At 59.1% G+C, this 16,484-nt stretch overlaps 1 protein-coding gene across 2 annotated transcripts in view; it reads right to left on the bottom strand.

Annotated features, from left to right (window-relative positions):
* Positions 1–15,636, bottom strand: part of LOC111161727 (lysine demethylase 4B) — a 98,445-nt gene extending 82,809 nt beyond the window's left edge. Inside the window, exons 1-2 of one of the 2 annotated variants that reach the window (XM_022525606.1) lie at positions 15,323–15,636; positions 3,273–3,438 (exon numbers count right to left, since the gene is read on the bottom strand). In XM_022525606.1, coding sequence (XP_022381314.1) covers positions 3,273–3,438; positions 15,323–15,372 — 216 coding nt within the window. In that variant the 5' untranslated portion in view covers positions 15,373–15,636. Of the gene's footprint in view, positions 1–3,272; positions 3,439–15,322 lie in introns of those variants that run through there. The other variant, XM_022525607.1, reaches the window with a different exon arrangement.
* Positions 15,637–16,484: the final 848 nt, after the last annotated feature.

The raw sequence follows: 16,484 nt of genomic DNA on the forward strand, positions 1-16,484 counted from the left end.
ACGGAAAGGTGCCACCTCCTCCGTCAGCACTCGGGGATTTACTCCTGGAGCACAAGTAAGTAAAGCCAGGAAGCGGAAGTCAGAGGCTCCCACCCAGACTGACCCTGCCACCAGAGGACACTGGGCCACATCTGGGGACATCTGTGACTGTCACGACAGGGGGCTGCTCCCCATGGCGCCCAGGATGCCCCCAAAGGAATGACCCGCCTCAATGTCAGCAGAGCCGAGGCTGGGAACCCTGATTTAAGGTAAATGGGGACACGGCCGGTCCGTCAAGGCTGTCTGGGGCCGTGCCCTCTCCCTGCGCCGCGGGCCCGCTGCAATACGCCACACGGGGTCCCTGTGCGGCAGGAGGCCGCGTAACAACGGGTGCTAGGGTCGGCCTCCAAGCGACGACTTTCTTAGATTTTCTTTTTAAAGATTTTATTTATTTGACAGAGATCACAAGTAGGCAGAAAGGCAGGCAGAGAGAGAGGGGGAAGCAGGCTCCCCGCTGAGCAGAGTGCCCGATGCGGGGCTCGATCCCAGGACCCTGAGATCATGACCTGAGCCGAAGGCAGAGGCTTAACCCGCTGAGCCACCCAGGCGCCCCAACAATTTTCTCAGATTTTGAGGGAGAACTCTCAAGAGTCAGGTGGCCAGCTCACACACCCGAGACCGGAAACGCAGCAAACACGAACAGAGGGCCGGTGGCTCTGGCGTGGGAGATGCTCTCCCGGAGGAACGGGTTCTGGGCCAAAGGGCTGGGAGTCTGGGTGGCTCCTGAGACACATGGGTGGCGCCCCCTCTTCAGAGAAGCCCGTGGTGTTTCCTCCAGCTCCCCACCATGCGTGTTCGCCCCCCCAGTTCCATTAGGCAAAAGCTGGCCAGAAACCAAGGTTGCAAAATGAAGCAAACACGTCATCCCCAAACTGTCCGCCCCTCCTGGGAGCCTCGGGCTCCCCGGCCCGTCTCCCCTGTCGCTCACGGGCGCTGCTGTGTAGACAGCTGAGAACCCAAGGGGGCAGGGACGTGCACAGAGCAGCCAAGGAACAAGACAGGGGCACTCCAAGAGCCCCAGAGTGGGGCTCCCCATACCCTCAGAGCCTCTTCTGACTCCGGACCCTGTCTCTCCCTATACCAGCTGAATAGCCCCCAAACCCAATTCCACCGGGCCCCACGGAGCTTTTGTGGGGGGCTGGGGAACACAGCTGTGATGAAACTGAAAACCCCTGGCGCTACCCAGATGAACGCACAAAGAAGGGCGGTCAAGACCACTGAGACCAGGGCGAGGGGATGTCAGCACCTGCAGAGCTGGCTCAGGCCAGCAGGACACCACATCCCTTCTCCAAAGAGGCCAGGACCCCTGAAAGCCTAGGGCCCCCATCCAAAAGAACGGGGGTTACCCAAGGCCCTGGGCACGTGCCTGCCAAGCCCCACCTGTCCCCCCGGAGTGGCAGGGAGGCTGCCGGGGGACTCCAGGGTGCAGACACGCAGTCCTGGCCATGTGAGAGAAGGGGAGTGTGTGTGTGTGTGTGTGTGTGTGCACGTGTGTGTGTGTGTGCGTGCGTGCGCGCGCGCCAGGAAACTCCTGCCTCAGGAAACATCCAGTCCACTTTCCTTCGATCCAAATAAATTAGTCAAAAATGACTCCACTTGGATTAGAACTTAAAGCAGGAACCCTGGGGCTCAAAGGAGCAGCACAGATGAAGCGGGAAGGGGCAAAGGCAGGCAGAGGTGCATTCTGGATAGTTCTGGGAGACTGGGTTGCAGGGGACATGGAGCCCGCAGCCACCACAGCACCGTGAATGGAAAACTCGAGAAACGGCCAGAGCCAGTGGACCAGCCGGGAGAGAGGAGCCCCAGACAGTGAGACAGAAGAGACGAGCTGGGATGAGAGCCACGAGGGTCTCACAGTGCCCCGGACAGAGCCATGTGGGACAGCGACTCGCGACACCTCCCACGAGGGACTTGAACCAGAAAAAGAAGGGCTCCTGCAACCCGGGAAAACTAGAAGCAGGCCAACAACAGGAGGCAAGGCACAGGAGGCCCCCTCCACAAACTCACACGCCACACCAGGGGCCCTCGACAGGGTAGAGCAGGTGGGAAACTGTCCCCTGACAATGGCCCGTTGGCCAGCCGGGCAGAAAACCCCCAAACCCGCCAGAACCCAGGACCCAGGGTTTCCAGTGGACAGAGTCTAAAGGGAGGAGCAAAACTAACACAGCAGTAGGGGCTCTGGTCCCCAACTGTCAGGACCACGGAACGCCGTCTCCATGCTGGTGTGCGGGGTGGGAAGCCTGCCGCGTCTCCCTGGGCTGAGATTAGAAACATAACCATAACAACGAGGGCTTGATACCCATTAAAAAACCACCCAAAACAGGTAGGGGCAGGAAGTGGGGGACACACTCCTCCCCATCCCTAGCAGGGCTGCTTTTGTATGGCCCCGTGAGCCAAGAATGTGGAGTGTTGTTTCTTTCCATTTCAAACAGAGAAAAAAAACAACAAAACAAGAATGTTTGGGGACCAGTGAAAGCCCCGTGAAATTCACATTCCGGTGCACGTAAGTAAGTGCAGACTGAGTGGCACACAGCCCCGCCTACCGGCTCCCAGGTCTCCTCAGTGTCAGGGCTGAGTGGGGGCACAGAGACGGCCCCGCGCACGAGGCTCTTTGTGGAAAAATTCCTTGACCGCTCGCTCTTCTCTTAAGAACAGAGAACGAGGCCCCTCGGAGGAAGAGCTAGGCACACAGGCAGCCGCCAGACCACACGACAAGCAGGTTACAAACGCTCCAAATGATCGGGCGAGCAGTGCCACACTCACAGCTTCCTGTGAAGCGTTCACAGTAAAAAGCAACATGGGCTACGCTTGTCTGTGTGCTCGCACACCATGCGCAGGCACGGACAGGCGCACAAGCGACATGCCACGGGAAGAGACGCGGTTCTTGGGGACCGGTCTCCCTGGAAGCCTTCCCCGACTCCCGACACCCTCCTGTTGCCACCCGCCATGGGGTGAGCCGCGCTGTGTGGCACCACCACGAGGCCCTAGGGGTCCATTTCCCCCAGGGGCTGGCCCCGGCCATCAGCCCCCCACGGGGACAGGGGCTGCGGGGTTCATGTCTGCATGCCAGGCCTACGAGAGCGCCTGGCACATGGGAGGAACTCCATAACGTCCGTTGACGAGATAAGAGCGGCTTGGTGACCACTGGCACGGCCATGCCAGGCCTGGGGACGCAGGGTTCCACGCAGAGCCGAGCCGGTGGAAGGTGGCGCTGGGCCTGGGGCGTCACCCACCTTGGCCAGGCCTGCCCGGTGGGCTCCCTGGGACTCGATGTAGGCCACGTATTTGTTGAAGTCCTTAAATTCCTCCATGGTTGGACGAAACGTCATGATTTTACAGCTCGGGTTCTGGGCCCCATGATCCTCAGACCCCATGACTGCCGCGGAGAAGCTGTCACACCTGCGAGGAGAGGACAAGAGAGTGTGAGCGCACCAGTGCCGCCACCCGTCCGGTCCTGCTAAAAATACCAGCGGCCTCGGGAAGACAAAGGCAGGGGCCGCGCCGCGAGGAGGCTGGGAGCCGACTCCATCTCTCCGCGCTGGCACAGAAAACCGAGAGGGCTGCAGCTAATTGAAAACAGAGGCGCCCTAGCTCTCCGAGCCAACGCAACCCTGGAAGCCGGAGCGCTGATTTCAAGCCGGGGCCCCGAGAAAGACAAGCTTTCCTGGTCGGGGCCTTTTCGTCCAGGTGTGCCGGCGGCAGCTTCAAATCAGCGCGTGCACCTGGGGGCCGGGTGCCCGCGCTGACAGCAGCCCCTGTGACGGTCCCTCGGAGGGAATGAGGCTGGGCGCCGGACTGTCACCCTCAGCTGCGACCGCACCTGGAAGTTTCTACGTAGGAGCTGAGAGCTGGGCTGAGATGCTGGCCCCGAGATTCACTACAGGAGCCCGCAGAGAGGCTGGCGACAAGCTCCTCTCGGGGAGGAGGGCACACACACTATGGCGGCTCCCTCCTGTTCCAGGAGTTAAGGGGACCCAGCGAGGCAGTCGGGGACCCATCCCAAGCAGGGAGAGCTTGGGGACTGACTCTGGGGAAGGGTCCCCTGGAAAAGGTCAGAACCCAAGAGCAGACAGACCCGAGAGCGCCGAAGACAATTAGCCAAACCCAATTTCCTGTGACACTCCCCCACCCCACCCCAGTAAGCGGGCAAAGGGCAGGAAGTCCACTGGCCCTGGAAGGGGGCTCCAGTGTCTCCAAGATGCGGCCGCAGCCTCCCTGAGGCACTCCCCCTCGCAGGCACTAGAGGGCAGCATGAGCCCAGAAAGTGCAGCTAGGACCCGTGGTATCTGCTGGGTAGGTTCTGGGGGCCCCAGGCACCCCTTCCAGGCCCTGCCCTCAACACCCCATCCCCCCCCTGCAGTGACAGCGCTGGAATCCAGAGGACAGCACTAAGGCCCTGGTCCAATGATAGACTGCCTGCCACTAAGGGCTCCTGAGGGTCCTGACACAGGGGGCCACCGCTGTCCTGGGCTGGGACCCCACCACAGGCCTCTGCCTCGTGTACAAAGCAAGTCCCCAGGCTTCTCCCTGAGGGGCAGCCACCAAGCAAGAGTGTGCGTGACACTGTGTGACAACAGTTCTGGGTGGAATCACAGGAAACCCCCATGGAAACAGCGCTGTAAAGGGAAAGGGGTTGTCACCAGCGTCCCTCCAGAGCAGCGGGCATCACAGGACCCAGGCCACAGCCAGGCTGCCCAGCAAGGAGACGGCCCCACGGGAACCCTGACAGCCCTGGGACTGACCACCATGCCATCCCAACCCAGCCCCTTGCCTGCAGCCGGGGCCCGGCACCTGCGTCCCCACCCAAGCCCCCAAACCACCCGGCCTCTCCCCTCCAGCCCAGATGCCACCCTGTGGGGCTCGCTTACGGCCTCCGCAGCAGCACACAGCATGTCTGTCCCGGGGGAGCTCACGGCCTGGGGAATGCCCTTGACTCTGACACTCTTGGGAGCATCAGCATGGCCTGAGCCGGGCTGTCAGCTGTGCAGGGAGCCACAGGAGGGAGGGGTGGTGGCAAGACCTCCCCAGGCAGGGGCCTCAGGTGACACATGGGACACCGGCTCGAACTCGAGGCCAAACTGCAGCTACCGCTCATCGGCCTTCCTCGGCCCACGGCCCACGGGCCGCCCACGCCCGCCACCCCCACACCCCGCCACCACACAGCGCAGCGAGCCCCCGGGGGACCCCACCGACCACCCAACCTGTGCGGGTGAGCAACCCCGCCTCTGGCTGGATATGGTCGCCCTGGTCGCTGCCCCTGGTCCTGAGCCCTCAGCCTGCCGCAGACAGTGCCCAGGCTGGCGGGCAGCGGGCATATGAGCACGGAACAGTTCCCAGCCCTGTTGTACATGACGGATATGGGCAACTCATCCCCTCCACACAAGCAGCTCGTTTCACACAGCTCACAGAGGCCACCGGGGAAATCACGTGTCCAGGCCACACACAGGCAGGTGGTACAGCCCGAGTCCCCAGCCCAACAGCTTCCAGATCTGGTCCGGCCGGTCCTGGCCAGCTGGCTGCTTCTCCCAGGCTAGCTCACGTGTGGCCTACAGGGGAGGGGGCGCACAGGCTCCTCTGAGCGCCTGGGGACAAGCAGTGTCACCTCCAGTGGGGGCTGCCCCTGGGCCCGTCGGCCACCTGGCACGGTGGGGTGGCGTGGGGGGCAGAGGGTGCTGTGCGGTACACCCACCATGTCCCCAGGACCAGCTCCTCCCAGGCGGCGCCGGGGCAGCCCGGGGTCCTGCCCACACGAGCTCCCTCGCACATCGCAAGTCACGACGCAGAGATGAGTTTCCGCCTCGGAGGTGGAGAGAGCAGACAAGAAGACAGCAGGTGGGGCTTCTGCACATGCGCAGTAGCGAGACACGCTTCACTCCGACCCCGGCATCGCCCAGATGCAGCTCAGTGGCGGATTATGTGTGGTTTTTTCCTCTGCCTTATTTGTGCCTTTGGAAATGAAGGTTTTGAGTAGGTAAATATAAAGAAGAAAATTAAAATGGTTTTACAATCTTCACACTCCATACCCGTCACACGTTTTTTGAAGGCAGGCAAATAAAAATCATACGTGTACGTACTTAAGAAATAAGAACGGAATCTCGACAAACAACAGCCCCGGGCCAACCTCCCGGTGCACTGGAAGCACCGTGGGGGCAGAGGACCAAGTGAGCGACGCCCTGACGGACCGTGGAGGCCACTCCGGAAAGACCACTGAGCTCTCCACAGGTTGGTGACACGCTGGAGAGCAGGCGCATTCCCAACGGGATGAGAAAAAGACGAACGGCCCGGTTAATGTCTCTGATGGAAATACGTGCGTGGCTAACCGGCGCGCAGAATGACCATCTACAGGATTAGCCTTCAAGGCCACGCAAACCCAGACCGCCAGGGCAGATGCTTCGTCCCCACCGGGATGGCCGTAATCAAAATAACAAAAACAAAACAAAATACAAAAAAAAAACATACAACAACTAGTGCTGGGGAGGATGTGGAGAAATCAGAACCCTGACACACAGCTGGGGCAGCAGGGGAGATGGGGCGGCCACAGAGGAAAACAGCCTGATGGTCCCCAGAAAGTCACACCGAGAATTACCAGATGACCAAGCAATCCTATGCATCGACCTATGCATCGAAAAGGGCCCAAGAGAAATAAAAATGTGCGTCCACACAAAAACATGTGCAGCCGTGTTCCCAGCAGCACTGGCCACGACGGCCAAAAGGCAGAAACAACCCAAGTGTCCACTGACGGATGAATGGATGCCCATGGCGTGTCCCCACCACAGGTAAGCCACACGGCCACGAACAGGACTAAGGCGCTGACACGCTGCCCTGGGGGACAGATGCTGAGCCATGCGCTCAGGAAAGGAAGCAGACACAGAAGGCTAAGGTCTGGGGTTCCTTTGTGGGGTGATGGAAATGTTCTGAAACTGACCGTGTGGGTGGTCACACGATGCTGGGAACACACTAGAGACCACGGAATTGTACGCGTCAAGTGGGCGAACTCTACCTGTGAATTAGAGCTCCGTAAGCCTGCTGCAGAAAGAGGGGGAGGTGGGTGGAGGGCGGCAGGAAAGAAAGAGGAGGAACGTTCTGCCCTTGGAGAAACAAGAGCGGGTTCCCCTCCACTACCCTCCCCTAGAAACATGAGCGCCCCGTGCGTGGAAGCAGCACGCCCCACGGAGACATGCAGGGATTGGGGGGGGGTCTGGACAAGGGCGGGCCGCCGGGTGACAGTAGGAGGCGGTGGTTTGTGTTTCAGACGTCGCTGTTACTTCGAGGTGCGGCTGTGACGCCTGTAATGCACTTGGAGATGCTTGGTTAAAATACACGCATGTGAGCGCGCCTGGGGGGCTCAGTCGGTGAAGCCTCTGCCTTCGGCTCAGGTTGTGATCCCAGGGTCCTGGGATCCAGCCCCGCATCGGGCTCCCTGCTCAGCAGGAAGCCTGCTTCTCCCTCTCCTCCCCACTCATGCTGTCGCTCTCAAATAAATAAAATCTTTTTTTAAAAATAAAATAAAACACCCGCACGTGTGTAAGTACAACTAAAGCGAGCACGGCAGACGCGAACACCGCTGCCCGCCAGGCCTTGCGCCCCCGCCCCGCTGGCCCCCTGGGCTGCGGCCAGGCGCATCCTCCACTGGGGACCCCTTTCTCTCAGTCTCCCATGCTGGGAAGAAAAAGACCGTCCTCTGGGGTGAAAGGATGCACAGTTCAGAGGGGAGCAAGGAGGGGATTTTACTTCCAAACATCTCTGGATCTGTTTCCATCCCACGCTGACACAATCACAGGAAACTCCTCCATGCTCAGCGGCCCAGAAGGCGCGAAGCCAGCGTGTCTCCCCTCTCTGCACTGGCCCTCGCACACCTGGCACAGGGCCCCTGAGGAGCTGGGGATCCTCCTGGGCTGAGCCCACACCACGACCGACCAGGGAACAAGAGGTCTTAAGCTCTGGGTCCAGAAGCGGCCAAGCTGGGACCGACAGCGTCCCAGAATGTCAAAGACAGATAAGGCAGTGTGAAGTCACGTGACACCTCGATCCTGGCTGCTCCCCTAGACCCCAGCGCGCTGGGCAGCAGGGGTGTGCTTGGCCCAAATTTAACATCGAAAGCGAAGGGGGCACAGGTCACACAGAGGTCTGGAGCGAGATGAAATTCCAGGCAGAGGGAAGTGCTTTGGCGGTGGCCGGGAAGGGAGGAGAGGACCGCAGGGTGCAGTGGGGGCCAGCCGACCAAGCAGGCCGCGTGGGGGAGCGTGTGCTGCGGTGGGCTGACTGGGAAGCTACTGGTGGTCCAGAGCAAGGGCACACATCCCATTTACATCCTCAGAAAGCCCCCTGTGGCTGTGGGCAAGAGACTACAGGCAGGGCCGGCCCTGCGGGCGCAAGACCTCAGTGGCCAGTCCCAGCCTGAGTTTAACGCTTGGCTGTCGCCCTCCTGAATTTCTCCCGTCTTAGAATGAGGAGCACTGGGGCTGCCCCTTGCCCTGGGCCCTGCAGGCTCTGCCGTCCGGCCTGTCTGCTCAGGACCAGCACGGAAGCTGGCAGACAGGGGCAAAGCTAGGGACAACAGTGGTGAGGAGGGGATTGGATGCATTTCAATGACAGAAGCAACAAAACTCGCCAAGGACGAGGAAGGAGGAGCCAAGTGCAGGGAAGGGGGAGACGAAGGGTGCGGTGGGTGGGGGAAGCTGTTTTGGATAAGACTGTGGTGGGACTTTGCAGATGAGGTGACTTAAGGACCCTGAGAGGGGGATGAGCCTGGACCATCAAAAGAGGGAGAGAGGAGAGACGTGATGGGGGAGCAGAGGCTGGACTGACCCGAGGAAGGGGCCCCAAGCCAGAGAGAGCAGGCAGTCCTCTGAAGCTGAAAAAAATCACAAAAATTCTGAGTTCTGCCCGAACATCTCTGGAAGAAGCAGCCCCGCCCATGCCTTGACTTTAGCCTATAGGACTCACTCACACTCACCGCCTCCCAGAAGTGGATAAAGTCACCAGGTTCACGGCCATTGGTTACAGCAGCCAAGGAAGCTCACGAGCCAGTAGGCGAGCGTGCTTCTGGAAAGCTCTTCGCGATTTCCATGCCTGTGACCTCCCCACCCCCAGGCCCGTGAGACTCCCTCAGCTGTACCAGCCTAGGCCTCCTCACACGACAGGGACCCTTGGAGCCCGCATCTCCCCAGCCCATTCAATCCGAGTGTCGCTCGACTTCCAGACACACGCTCGGCAGGCAGGAGCCACAGGACTAGGCCCGGCTGGGGGCTCCCGCCTCCACCCTCACTGCTCGCCCATACCCAAGCCAGGCCCCACCACCTGTGCAGAAACGGGGCGGCATCCTGAAGCCAGAGCAGCCCGGGTGTGCACCGGGCGTACCCTTAACAGGAAGGGCGGCCTCTCGGTGGGTTCCCTAGTGACAACGTGCCTGAACCAGACCCCAAAACCTCGGGCAGGATTAGGAAGCCTCCCCATCTCTGCTCCTCACTCTGAGGCTAAGAGCAGGGATCCGTGCGCACAGCAACCACCGACGGACACCCTCCAAATGGCTAAACTGCAGGCACGTGACTTCATCTCAGTAAAGCTCTTCATTTTTTTAAGGTCGTTTGTTTCTTGATCTGATGCCCCCCTGGCCACCTGCAGCCCCACCTGGAACCAATTCGACTACAGCGCGTCCCAGCTGTCCTGGGCAGTCTTGGGTCACCCCTCCCCACCCTGGAAGAGAAACAAGCATCGTCAGCCCAGGGATGTGTCCCAAGAGCAGAGACTCTGGGCCGGACTGACCGGGGCTACCTGCTGCCGTCTGGGTCATTCTCTGGGTCACGGTCACCTAGGCCCAGGGAAGCCGTCCTGTGCTACCAGACCACACACGCTGGCACCTGACCCAGGATCGTCTTCAAAGGCAGAGACTCACGAGCTGGGGACGGGCCACCCTGGCCACCCTGAGGAGTCCTCCACCACCACGGGCACCGCACTGCCTGGCTGGGTGGCCGTCCTTCCCACCCCCAACCCCACGGCTGCCACCCCCTCGGGTGCAGAAGGCTCTCCCTGTATCTGGACTTCAACCATGGGGCAGAAGCCCAGCAGATCCTGACAGGGGGGTGCACCAAGCCGCAAGAGCCGCCCCCAGGGGCGGGTGAGAAATGCCTGAGGGATGGGCCCTCCCCTGCCAGGGGACAGACCCTCAACCAGCACACGCTCTGTCCATCCCTATGGGAACCAGAGTCGGGGATGAGAGGGCTGCCCTGCCCCGGAATCAGCCTGGCTCTCTGACAGATGGGCTCAGAGACTGACCCCAAGGGATGATGGGGCCCAGCAGCAGACATTTTCCAGAAACTGAATGGGTAGAACCCGCAGCTTTGAAGTTTTGACATTCAATGTGCTGGAAAGCACGTCCTCGGAGCAAATGTAAGCTTACGAGGAAGGTTAACCATGAGGGAAGGATAACCTTGAGAGATATTTAAATCCACTTATCCTGAAAACTATTACGGGCCCCATGACATGAGGTCTGAAAGTTCCCTGGGGACCCCAGTCCTTCTCGGCGAGGCCCATCCCCTGCCCCGAGGGGGCATCTCTCCCCTAGCTCTCTATCCCGGGCCCTCGCCTCCGCCTGCCCCACCAGTCCCCGTGCCAGGTGGTCTGGCCATCAGATGAAGCTCAAAGCTCCCAGCCCGGCCACGGGCTCCCTGGCCCACCTCCACATGGCTTCTGCCAGCAAAGCACGGCTCCCGACAGGGGACAACAGCAGAGGTGCCCCAGAGCAGGAATGGGTCCCAGGAGGGGCCTCCACTCCTTCATCAGGGATCGACCTAGAACCTACTGCAGAGGTGACACAAGGCCCCCCCAACCCCCATCGCCCCACCAGCTACGCAGACCGTGACCCACGAGCAGCTCTGCATGGGGTCGGGGCACAGCGGGAGAGACAGAGTACGACGCCCTCTGTGTCCTCCTCCTCCACCAGGAGCACCTGGCACACCCCAGGTTCTCCACAAGGCACGGGCACAATCCCTGACTCACGCAGACCGCACGGCAGGGTGGGGGGGACACCACCTGCTGACCCCAGTGTCACGAAGCCTCTGCTTCATGGAGCTTCCTCTTCGTGGAGCCTCTGCTTCCGCTCTCTGGCCCGTGGAGCCCCAGCTGGGGGAGCTTTGGGTGCCAACCCTCTGAGCAGCAGAGAAATGAGCCGGTGGGAGCAGGGGGCCCAGGAGGACAGCCCACGAGAGCAGGCCGTGGGCGGAAGGACTGGGCACAGCCCGGGGAGGACGCCAGACTTGCTCGGGCGTGCTCCCACCGACTCGGCCAGCCTGAGATGGTCACAGAGACAGAAGGGGACAGAGCAGGCAGAGCGTCTCCCAGAGGCAGGAACACAGGCAGCCAGGGCCAAGTAAGAAAGGCAAGGTCTAGAGCTGCGAGGAAGGCAACATCGCTGGACCAGGTTCTCGTGGCACCGAACAGACGGGGAGCCGCGGGCAACAGGCCGAGGACTAGCCTCATGCTGATGTGAGAGCTACACAAAGTCCAAAAAGCCAAAGGAAGAGTCGCCCATCACCCGTGCGCTCAGAGCTGTGGTCGGCAGTGACAAACCATGACACACTAATGGCTTCAAACCTCCGAACTTTAGTAACTTGTCCTCTAGAGGCCAGAGTCTGCCCCGGATCGCATGTGAGCTGCGCTCTTTCTGAGCTTCCCCGCCTTTTCCCGCTGCCAGAGGCCCCGCGTCCCTGGCCCGCACCCACCCCAGCCCCAGCATCCTCACCGCCCACAGAGCAGGGTCCGCCCATCTCTCGGACTCCCACCCTCCGCCTCCCTGTCGTACAGACCCTTGTGTCGACATCTGGGCCCCAGATGATCCAGTAACATCTCCCATCTTGGGGGCCTTCATGTAATCCCAGTTGCCAAGACCTTTTTACAGTGCGAGGGAATGCAGTCCCAGGTCCCCGGGAGTGGGCTGCGGGCCCCTCCAGGGACACGGTTCAGTCTGCTGCAGGTGCCGTGGGAAAAACCCATCACGCAGAGAAAGAAGGAACGGTCGTCACATCGCCCCAACCCGGAGACTGCTGCTGAGGGGTCCACCTCGGGGATATGAGCCCAGCTGCCCATGCTCGCTCAGACAGAAGCACTTTCTAGAAAATCGGAAACAGGATGGAGCATAAACAGGCCCGCAACCCCTGGTGTCCCTGCAGTCTACAGATGCGGACAGTTCCCTGGGCCACCAAGAGGGAAGAGCGCCCTCCTCAGGCCGCAGTGTTAGATCCGCTGGCGGGGGTGGGGAGCCAGAGGCAGGGACAGGGTCAACAGGAGCTGTGCCCACACGTGTGACCCCCGCAGACAACCTCGCCCTGCAACTCCACGTGGACACTGGGAGAACGGGACCCGGGACAGCCGCTGCAGAAGCAGGGCGCCAGTAACTCAGAAGGTGACGCAGAGAGGGACCCCATGACCCAGCAACTCCACGCGAGGCATCCCCCCAAGAAAACCAAACCATACGTCCGCACAGAAACTTGTGCGTGAATGTCCACTGCAACCTCAGAGTCCACTGACGGATGAACAGCTACACAGAGCATGTCCCCCCCACACGCACACGTCCCGCGGCCGCAAACAAGGCGCTCGCACGCATAGCCCCGGGGACAGACCCCAAGTCCACAACTCAGACACAGACACGGAAGGCCACAGGGGGTGTGAGTGCACGTGTGTGACACGCCCACAACAGGCTCCTCCAAGGACAAGATGGGGGCTCATGGGGGGGCCCGGGGGCTGGGGATGGGGGAGGGGTGATGGCTTCCTATACCTCACACATTACAAGATGCAAAGTTTCTTGGGGTGATAAAATATTCTGGAATTAGGCGGTGGTGATGATGGTTGCAGATCTGTGCAAACAGACTAAAAATCACTGAACTGTATACTTTAAAGGGTGACTTTTTTTTTTTAAGATTTTATTTATTTATTTGACAGAGAGAGATCACAAGTAGGCAGAGAGGCAGGCAGAGAGAGAGGAGGAAGCAGCAGAGAGCCCGATGCGGGGCTCGATCCCAGGACCCTGGGATCGTGACCTGAGCCAAAGGCAGAGGCTTTAACCCACTGAGCGACCCAGGAGCCTCCATAAAGGGTGACCATTATGATTATGCGAATTACATCTGCATAAGAATGAATTTTTTTTTACAGAGTCCACAGCAGCCTACTGGGGACCTGCCAGGCAGCAGTGGACCGGTCCGGTTTGTCTCAAGGACTCCGATCTCCTCGAAGGCCCCAGGCCTTTTGGAGAAGGAGTCAGTAGCTTCATTCATGTCTCCCCTGCTCTGCCAGAGAACCTTCTCACACCTTCCAGTCGTGGCGCCCAGTTTCTTCAGCTGTAGAAAGGACCGACTGCGGGAGAGGACAGGTCAGGATGAACGCAGCAAGGGACCACTAAAGGTTAATCTAGCCACGTGGGGAAGCTATGCTCACAGAACGTGTCCCACTGATCTGGGTGCAAAAAGGACAGGCAAGTTCTAGAGATCTGGCTGCCTTACAACAAAGCACAACTTTTTTTTTTTTTTTTTTTAAGATTTTTTATTTATTTATTCGACAGACGGAGATCACGAGTAGGCAGAGAGGCAGGCAGAGAGAGAGGGGGAAGCAGGCTCCCCGCTGAGCAGAGAGCCCGATGCGGGGCTCGATCCCAGGACCCTGGATCATGACCTGAGCTGAAGGCAGAGGCTTTAACCCACTGAGCCACCCACGCACCCCACAATGAAGCACAACTTTGAAGGGTAAAAGCAATCAATATCTTAGAGACACAGAAGAAACCATTTCCAAATCACCCAGCCCCAGCGAACAACAAGAGAGCCCAGGTTAAGGACGGTGCACCTTTTCTCGACAGGACCGCATGGTAAACACTCTTGCCTTGGCAGGTCACACTGTCTCTGTCACAACTGCTCATTCCATTCTACCATTGTGAGGAAGAAGCTGACAGAGACGACTTGTCAATGAACGCTGTATGCTGATAAAACTTTATTTACAAAAACAAGCAGTGGGCCAGATTGGTCTGTAGACCAGTTTGCTGACCCCAGAACCAGACGCCCAAAGTTTACCCTTTAAGAAACAAAACCTCTATTTCACCCCTTCTAAAAGGGCACCTGAGTCCCACCGCCCATTTCCCCGAATTCCAAAATCATAGCGAAACAGAGAAAGCCACGATCCGGCCCATGCTTAGTCCTATCGGCCTTGTGGCCTTGGAGAACAACCCCGAACACGATACTCAGACCATCAGGAACAGCCGACGTGAAATGGCCGGGGAGCACACAGGACCGTTCATCCCACATTAACCAATCCTCCATGCAGGTCACTGCCACGCCCTCAACCCTGCTCCATGGATGTGAGCTGGGAGGTGATTAGGCCATGCCCTGTCTTCTTAGGAGCAACAGCCCTGAACCACCATCAGAGGCCACCTCCTTAAAACCCTCTGTCCCCCTATTTATTAGGAAAGTACGGGGAGCGGGGGCACCTGGGAGACTCAGTCGGCTAAGTGTCTGCCTTCAGCTCGGGTCATGATCCCAGGGTCCTGGGATCAAGTCCCACATCAGGGTCCCTGCTCAGTGGGGAGCCTGCTTCCCCCTCTGCCTGCCGCTCCCCCCGCCTGTGTGTATGCACGCACTCTCTCTGACAAATAAAAGAAAATATTTTAAAAAACAAAAAAAGGGGCACCTGGGTGGCTCAGTGGGTTAAAGCCTCTGCCTTCGGCTCAGGTCGTGATCCCAGGGTCCTGGGATCGAGCCCTGCATCGGGCTCTCTGCTCAGCAGGGAGCCTGCTTCCTCTCCCTCTGTCTGCCTCTCTGCCTACTTGTGATCTCTGTCTGTCAAATAAATAAATAAAATCTTTTAAATAAATAAATTAATTAATTAAAATTAAAATTAAAAAAAAAAGAAAAGTACTGGAGGAAGTAGAAAGCTTTAAAGCCCAGAGCCTCTGGGCAACAGGATTCTTTCAAAGATATTTCAAAAACAATTCTCCATTCTTTTTTTTCTTTTTTCTTTTTTTTTAAGATTTTATGTATCAGAGAGGGAGTGAGCGAACGGACACAAGCAGGGGAAGCAGGCTCCCCACCCAGCGAGGAGCCTGACGCAGGGCTCGATCCCAGGACCCTGAGATCATGACCTGAGCTGAAGGCTGACACTTAGCCACCTGAGCCACCCAGGCGCCCCATAATTCTCCATTCCTAAAGCTCCCGGTCACCACTCCACTGTGACAGGTCACCATTTCCTGTAGGGCATGGGGATGGGGTGACTGTGTCCTTCGATGAGCCCAGAAGCACTGTCCCACCTGTTCTGCGTGACACAGATGAGGCCGCTCAAGCCGGGTGATCCCAGCATCCCCCAAAATGCACAACGTCAAGTGTGGCCCAGGCATCAGATGCTGAAGGACCGGAGCACAAACGTGAACACGTGGACTGGAGAAGAAACAGCCGCAGAACAAACCCCGGATGGGCTTCTAGGCTCCTCAGCCTGGACCCCGGACACCCGTAAACTCGGGACCAAACAGGAGCCACCGTCTCCCAGCAGGGCGTGGGCAGGCCTGGGAGGGGCTGCGGCCGGCAGCGCCCTGCTCTCCTGCGGCTACCTGGGCCCAGGGGCCCAAGAACTTACTTCGGAGACTGGTTGTAGCCAAGGCCGTGAGGAGAGGTGCCCCGGGAACTGGCACGGGTTCCTTATCAGGTCCCAGCAATGGTGACAGTTCCTAAAATGCAAAATAAAAGCGTGATTAACTAAACGCACTTTTAAACCTTAAGTCCAGATTCCACTCCCAACAGCTGCGCGTAGCCCAAGGACGTCGCCTTTACTGAGACGTTTCCAATTCTTTGCCGATTTGCAAGAACACTAAAATCCATAGCTATAAGCACTTTCCCCATTAAAGTCCTCCCGTGATTGCCCATTTTAAGCTCAGCTCCTAAAAATCAGTAGCAGAAGAAGTGAGAGGCTCCTCGAAACAATCAAATTAAACCAAAGAAGCTTCTGGAAACCTTAAAGTACGGGCAGCCTCTGAGAGGTTTATGAGAAGTTCTGCCTCCTCCAAAGCCCCACAGCCAGAAAGGCAACCCTCCAAGGAGGAGAGTCACAGGGACAACACCAATGCCCAGCGGCCACCACCCGTGCCCCCAGCAGAGAGCACGCGGAGAGAGCAGAGCAGGGGCAGCACAGAGCCAAGATCCATCCCATGGGGGGCAGGGTCCCAACCACTGACTTTGCAGCTGGGCATAGAGACCCCCAACACTGATTGAACAGATGCAGGACAAGACTCCCGACTTTGTGTGTAACCCCAAGACCCTTGACGGTCTAGGCTGTGGCCACTACCTTGACTCTCCCACCCTCCCTGCCCCCACCTCTCCTCAGCCCCAGCCCCACCCCCATTCTGTGCCTTCACGAGCCTGCCATCTAGGACACCAGTGTCCCCCACGGCCCGTCTCCCTGGGCAGGGCAGCTCCCCC

This window comes from Enhydra lutris, unplaced genomic scaffold, assembly GCF_002288905.1.
Source record: "Enhydra lutris kenyoni isolate GAN:26980312 unplaced genomic scaffold, ASM228890v2 scaffoldscaffold86, whole genome shotgun sequence".
NCBI classification, from domain to species: Eukaryota; Metazoa; Chordata; class Mammalia; order Carnivora; family Mustelidae; genus Enhydra; species Enhydra lutris.